The sequence below is a fragment of the Monopterus albus genome, unplaced genomic scaffold, assembly GCF_001952655.1.
Source record: "Monopterus albus unplaced genomic scaffold, M_albus_1.0 scaffold41.1, whole genome shotgun sequence".
Taxonomy (NCBI): domain Eukaryota; kingdom Metazoa; phylum Chordata; class Actinopteri; order Synbranchiformes; family Synbranchidae; genus Monopterus; species Monopterus albus.
The window spans coordinates 5,832,207-5,839,760 of record NW_018127921.1 but is presented as its reverse complement, the minus strand read 5'-3'; the positions used below and the strand labels follow the sequence as shown (position 1 = coordinate 5,839,760).

Here is a 7,554-nt window from a genome sequence, read left to right as displayed (position 1 = left end):
TGAAGCATGGGGGTGGAAACATCATGCTTTGGGGGTGCTTTTCTGCAAAGGGGACAGTACGACTGCACCGTATTGAGGAGAGGATGGATGGGGCCATGTGTCATGAGATTTTTGGCAACAACCTCCTTCCCTCAGTAAGAGCATTGAAGATGGGTCGTGGCTGGGTCTTCCAGCATGACAATGACCCCAAACACACAACCAGGGCAACTAAGGAGTGGCTCGGTAAGAAGCATTTCAAGGTTCTGGAGTGGCCTAGCCAGTGTCCAGACCTGAACCCAATAGAAAATCTATGGAGGGAGCTGAAACTCTGTGTTGCTCAGCGACAGCCCCAAAACCTGAAAGATCTGGAGAAGACCTGTATGGAGGAGTGGGCCAAAATCCCTGCTGCAGTGTGTGCAAACCTGGTCAAGAACTACAGGAAACGTCTGACCTCTGTAAATGTAAACAAAGGTTTCGATACCAAATATTATGTTCTATTTTTCTATTGTATCAAATACTTATTTCATGCAATAAAATGGAAATAAATTATTTAAAAATCTAACAATGTGATTTTCTGGAATTTTTTGTAGATTCTGTCTCTCACAGTTGAGGTGTACCTACGATGAAAATTACAGATCTGTCCATTCTCTGTAAGTGGGAAAACTTGAAAAATCAGCGGTGTATCAAATACTTATTTGCCTCACTGTAACTATTCACAGACAGTTCACAGACTACTTACCACTCTGTAACCCTCCTGCCTGGTCAGCAGAACATGGTATAGATCCACATCTGAAATACAGCAAGATACATAACTATACCTAACTACCTAACTGTGCCCTTTGTAATGTCTCTGTTGTTTTTGCTGTTTTTCCTCTACAAATGTTAAAATGATTTCTCTCTGTTTTTATTTTTACTAGATGCTCGAAAGACAGACAAGCATAAGGACAACCAGACTCACATCCATCTTCTGTCAGCAGGAGCAGGTGGCTCTCCAGCACTGATCTCCTGTCAGTTTCTTGATCAAGGAACTAGGGTAAACCACATGGAAAGACATCTGAGTAAATGGTTCATAGCAGTTACCAGACATCATTTTGTTTTAATACAGTCCTCAGACATTCTTGGTGCAACTTGAAATTTATGGCTTGGCAGTGTGGTGAGCAGCTAACACTAAGGACTTCAAGGGTTAAAGGCACAGCAGCTTAATAACAGAAATAAAGTTCCTCTGTTGATGAAATGACATAGATATTTAAAAAAAAAAAGATAGATGAGTCAGAGAAAATGATAGAGTGATCAGTAGAGGCCAGTGCACTTTCATCAAGCTTGTAAAATAAATAGTCTTTGACACTCAAGACACTGTAAGCCCAGATAAATGTATTATTGTCTCATGGCTGAAGTAAAACCTGCATGAAAGCAGCCAAAACACACACTACCTGCACTTTGACCCTGCAGTCCACTGCCTTGAGGACTTTAGTGTTGTTGAGGGGACTGATCTCAATCAGGAGAGTAAGACACTTGGATACTAGGAAAGATCAGAAACAGTGATTTCCAAATTGGGCAAATACCGTAAGCAGATTTAAGACACGTTCAGAAGCTGAAATGGTTCATGTCAAATTCTGGAAACAAAACAGAGAGGAAGCGATCTTGGGTATTACTTGGTTTGAGGTGCTCGTCTCCTCTGGTATTTTGTGTCAGGGTTACAGCTGAGAGAGACAAAGCAGATGCAACATGTTCTGTGACTTCATTTATATAATTTCCACAAAGATTATACTAGTTACATTACAGTAAGTCAGTTTTATTAATTATGATTTGGCACCACTACAGTTAATAATCTGCACATAAACTGCTTATTCTTATGGATCCCCATGTTGTAACAATGTAGAAATCCTCTTGAACTACAGAACTCTTGATTTTGGGTCAATAACACAGTATTGTTAACAATGTCTGTCACTGGTGATTCATCATCTGCACATTAAAGACGCTCACCTAACAGGGTCTCCTCCTTGTTCAGGGAACAGCTGCTGACACACACCTGCTTGTCAAATGAGTACAGGAGCTGTTGCGGAGAGCACAAATACAGCCGCGTGGGGATGAATGTGCAGATATAGAGCGGCACACAAATACACACAGAAGCAAAATCTGTAGGAGACAGAACACACACAGTACCTTGTTCTGTTTAGTGTTGGAGTCATATTTTCCAATCCTGGTCATCTCTGTTGCTCCCTATCAGAGTAGAACAGAGTGGAGTCCTCCAGTTAGGCCATGTGTCATTACATCAATCAGGCTACAGAGCTTGATAACCCTAATCTGGGCAATTTGAATAGACCTGGTGTCTTCCACCACACCAGTGAGTGTGGAACATGATGCTTTACTGTTTCATCACTTTGGCTGACCTTACGGTTATCCTGGTTAGACCTGCTTCACTTCAAATCAGTGATACGTCTTTGGTTCAGAAGGCTTAAAATAAAAGGAAGTCTACTCTGAATCCCAAGTCACAGCTAAGCGTGCATAAAACTATAAACCTTGCACTTAAAAAAGAGATTATTTTCTCTTTGCAGGCTGCACACTCTCTTTAACCTCCTAAACCCCCAGACTCTATCATTAAAAATTTATGCTGTGCAGAGAAGTATGGTTCAACACACAGAACTTAATTTGAAATTCTAGTAAGAATCCCAAGGCTTCCAAAAATACCAAATATGTCAAACTGAATTACAGAGAAATCCAGAAAGAATATAGAAGATTTCAGTTGATGGTGCCCATGTGAAGATAAATAGTGGAGACATAAAAACTGGACTTGCTATAGCGTCAGTAAAGAATAGTTATAGAGCAGATGACAAGCAGAGTGCAGATGATGCTACAACATGAAAATTCTATAGAAAAGTCAAAGCAAACACCCTCAGGTAATAACAGTAAAATGAAGTGACCGTGGACCAGGTTATAACATGCCCAAACTGGAAAAAGCACTGAATTAATACTGATTAGGATAATTACATTCACTTAATGAGTAGCTGCAGATGACACAATGGTCATTGGTCTCATCCGAGAGGATATACTTCCTGCGCCAGCTCAGGAAGTTCAACCTGCCTCAAGAGCTGCTGATACAGTTCTACAGAGGAATCATCAAGTCTGTTCTCTGCACCTCCATCACTGTCTGGTTTGGCTCAGCAACCAAACAGGACAAGTACAGACTTCAGTGGACTGTCAGGACTGCAGAAAAGATAACTGGTGCAAGCCTGCCCTCCATGGAGGACCTGTACACATCACAGGTCAGGAGGAGGACAGAGAAGATTTCTGCAGACCCCTCACACCCGGGACACAATCTGTTTGAACTCCTCCCCTCTGGATGATGCTACAGGTTACTGTACGCGAAGACAACCAGGCACAAGGACAGTTTCTTCCCCCAGGCCATCACTCTGATGAACACTTGACCGACGACAGTATGACTGGACAATAACCCTCAGTACAATACCTGTAAATATATACCTTGTACATATCGATCCATCAAATCCAGACTGTGTGTATATAGTACTTTATTTTTACTCCTAAGGCACATTCCTTTGCACATTACTTCTTTACTTCTGTTCTCAGCCTTATATTGGTTACTTGCCCACTGCTGCCTTACATAACGCCATATGCCACCGCTGTACCACAGTCAAATTCCTCATGTGTCCAACACACCTGGCCAATAAAGCTGATTCTGAACTTATATCCAGTATAACAAATATGTAATATGCAATGTGTTCACTGTGGACTTACCTTCCAGGAGTAAAGAATGCCCCCATTTCTCTCAATGTTCAGGATACGAGTATCCACTGCGCTAGAGTATTCTGCAGATACAGCATCATTATGATGAACCCATACAGTTTATAAATTCTAAACAACAGCATGCACTGACAAACATGTTTTTAGTATCCCTGCCACCAGTCATGCTGAACACAGCATTGTGTGTGATGCTAAATTAGTACATAGGGAGTTTCACCTATATCGTTATTACACACAAAATTGCCCAGGTGTGTAGGTGAATATTTTAACAAGAATCTCTAAAGGTGGTGCTTAATATTATGAGGCATACTAACACTTCTGATGCATGGCCTGTATAACAGTATGGCGATTAAAGTGAGTGTTAGACTGTATTTCTCCTGGTTGCACTGTAAATATTTGATTGTTCAGAAAATTGACTGTTGTGTTGTGGTCGTGGATCCCAGTAAATAAATCATTATTTTCCATCTTTTGTTAATAACTGTTAATAGCTGGTTGTGATCATGTATACACAGGAAATAAAATAACCTGCCTTTAAATCTTTTTTGTTTGTTTGTTTTTTGCTGGACCTTTAGGATGTTCATGAAGGCATGCAAACGCTTTGAGGTGGCTGTTTAATTGTTTTTATCAAATATTTGGAGAACTGTGAAAAGTAAATGGCGCCATCTAGTGCTCACATCGACAACATCGTTAAATCGTTTAGGGATTCGGATTTTTCTACTGCTAAAGCTCAAGCCTCATAGCTCTCGCCAGCTGGAAATTTTACTTTTCAATAGTTATTTTCCATTTAGATCTAATTACACAAATGCGTAATACAAGTAAACTCCTTCTAAAATCTGTTAGAGAATTGAAAAGGGTTTGACTTGACTGACTTTATAGCTAGCACTGTTAGTCATCTACCGGTCAAAGCTATTCGGTAACAGAAATCAGTGTAAAGTTGCTGACCGTGAACGCCTCACCTTCCAGCCTGCAGACCAGTGCTTCCTTCCTGAGGATATCAGACACCACATCACTGTGTAGGTCAAACTTTGGCCTTAATTTAAGCATGTGTACGCTTCAGTCTGCTCCTTGGTTTTCAGCAGAAAATCCCTTCTTTGAAAATTCTCCGAAATCTTTTGTTTCCTTGAGAAGAGGCAGCACTTTGCAGCTGGTGTCGGTTCCGGCCTGGTATCATGTGACCGAAAGTCTTTACACGCTAACTTCGGGCACATATAAAAGTGAAAGCAGCAGAGCAGCTGGGCACACACCCTCATAGACGATATACGTCTTCTTCGTGACTTTATAAACTTATTTTTATTGACATGCGGAAATGTCACGTTGTCAGTTAGGTCCTCCCTTCTCCTGGATCACGCCCGGGACTATAGATGTCATATGCCAGTAAACTTCAGTCCAGCGGCTTGGAATCTCTCACCGTCCCGTGGAATGAGTGCGTCATTCAGCCGCAGCCTGGCACTTCACCATGTACTGACTCGGCTCTGGCTGGTCATGACTGGTTACTATGTAAAAATCCTGTTATGTATGATTAATAACTCCTGTTTTTTGGCACATGAACAAGTTAAATAGGCCTATGTGTGAAGAGAAATGTGTTTTTCATTGAGCCACAAGCAAGTACATTTTTCTTAAGGGTGACTTCATGTAATTTATCTATTTAAAACTATAATATATAGCACCTACACACACCCCCACCGATGTTTTAAAGCATTTTGCATGATTAGACGTCCTCATATGGAAGTCTACAGACTGACTTTGATTACCACAGTAACTTTACTTATTTCTAAACAGTGTTTTATAGTTGAACAGTAAACCAGTCGCAGTAAAATGCTTAATTAATTATATTACAAGAAGAATTAAAAGTACAAAATACACTATGAGAGTAAAACAATTAGAAGCATAAAAATATGACAGGGATACAGATGTAGTTACAAATTAAGAAGAGGCTATTAGATTAATGTCTGTTAAGCTATCTCTGTTACCTGTCCCAGATTAAAAATGTTCTGGATGCTCATATTTGATTATTTATCAAATGCCTTTAAAAATTGTCCTATATTCCTTGGCAGCCATATCTGGCATAATCTCTGCTCCTCCTGCTACAAATGACCATGAAAAACAAGCTATTTCTCTCTGTACCCTTTTAGCCCAACAACTGGTATTGCAGAGCTGGAAGTCAGAAATCATATATACAGCTTGTCATATAGAAGTCATATATGGCTCAAAGATCTGGCAAACATGTTTCACCTCAAAATTATTTGTGATACACTCTTTAACAAGGGTAATATTTTTCTCACGATGTGGCAACCCCTCCTATATAGTTGGGTGGCAACTCACAAAGGTCTGGTGTGCTCTCATTCATGTGTTTTGTTGATATTTAGAGGTTTCACTGTCTGGGTTCTGGGTATCAGTAAGTCTGTTCCAGCTAGGGAACCAATCTATCCATGTGGCCAGTTCTAAGCATGGATGTCTGCATAGGTTTTTTGCTCTCTCTAGAGGGTACAAACTGTAGTGTGTACAAGTTCTTGTATCAATAGTGACTCCATGCATAGAGACACATTATAAGTACACATGTTTAGAGGTTGTTTAGCATATAACCTACAATATTTATCAGTTTTGCAGTTTGTGACGTTTTGTGCCACTGGAATGTCTTTGTGCCTGTACTGTGTGCATGGGTACAGACACTGAAAAGGCCGCTATCTCTCCTGTATGTCTACTGTAGGTGCAAGACTCCAACTGAGCAATTATTTGACTTGTACTCAGTTTGTGTCTTCTTGTGGTTGTGGTTCTTTGTGTCTTTTTTTAATGATGTTGCGTCTGTTTGCAGTCATTTCACACTAGTCTTTGCTTTTTGAGTCTATTTGTAGTTTTGCATATCTTTGTAGTTTAATGTCTGTATGTTTTGCCTTTTCTGTAGTTTTTTTTTGTAGTGGTTCCTATGTTGTTGTTGTATTGAATCTATTTTTTCCTCATTTTGTGGCTGTTTAAAATCATTTTGTAATAATTTGATTGATTTTTTAATGAAAAGGTTAAATGGTCTTACACTTGTATAGCGCTTTTCAATACATTGCAGCACACTCAAAGCGCTTTCACACTACTAGGCCATTCACCCATACAAACGCTCACACATCCGGACCAACTGGGGGTTCATGGTCTTGCTCAAGGATACTTCGACATGTTGACTAGATAAGTCGGGAATCGAACCGCTAATCCTCTGGTTAGGAAAAAAACCCGCTCTACCTTCTGAGCCACAGCCACCGTTGTGTTAATAGTCCCTTCATTATTTTCTAGTCAAAACAGGAATACATACATATATATATACATATACAGTGAGTACGGAAAGTATTCAGACCCCCTTAAATTTTTCACTCTTTGTTATATTGCAGCCATATGCTAAAATCATTTAAGTTCATTTTTTTTCCTCATTAATGTACACACAGCACCCCATATTGACAGAAAAACACAGAGTTTTTGACATTTTTGCAGATTTATTAAAAAAGAAAAACTGAAATATCACATGGTCATAAGTATTCAGACCCTTCGCTGTGACACTCATATATTTAACTTAGGTGCTGTCCATTTCTTCTGATCATCCCTGAGATGGTTCTACACCTTCATTTGAGTCCAGCTGTGTTTGATTATACTGATGGGACGTGATTAGGAAAGCCACACACCTGTCTAAGACCCTACAGCTCACAGTGCATGTCAGAGCAAATGAGAATCATGAGGTCAAAGGAACTGCCTGAAGAGCTCACAGACAGAATTGTGGCAAGGCACAGATCTGGCCAAGGTTACAAAAAAAAATTCTGCTGCACTTAAGGTTCCTAAGAG

At 40.0% G+C, this 7,554-nt stretch overlaps 1 protein-coding gene across 4 annotated transcripts in view; it reads right to left on the bottom strand.

The window, feature by feature from the left end:
* gsap (gamma-secretase activating protein) overlaps positions 1–5,410 on the bottom strand; it is a 34,837-nt gene extending 29,427 nt beyond the window's left edge. For 3 of the 4 annotated variants that reach the window (XR_002274894.1, XR_002274895.1, XM_020599660.1), the window contains exons 1-8: positions 4,695–5,410; positions 3,733–3,803; positions 2,143–2,199; positions 1,963–2,032; positions 1,632–1,679; positions 1,410–1,498; positions 938–1,007; positions 719–768 (exon numbers count right to left, since the gene is read on the bottom strand). Coding sequence is in view for 2 of the 4 variants with exons in the window: in XM_020599660.1 (XP_020455316.1) it covers positions 719–768; positions 938–1,007; positions 1,410–1,498; positions 1,632–1,679; positions 1,963–2,032; positions 2,143–2,199; positions 3,733–3,803; positions 4,695–4,782 (543 nt within the window). In the remaining 2 variants the exon portion in view is untranslated. The remainder of the gene's footprint in view (positions 1–718; positions 769–937; positions 1,008–1,409; positions 1,499–1,631; positions 1,680–1,962; positions 2,033–2,142; positions 2,200–3,732; positions 3,804–4,694) is intronic. The other variant, XM_020599659.1, reaches the window with a different exon arrangement.
* Between the last annotated feature and the right edge of the window lie 2,144 nt (positions 5,411–7,554).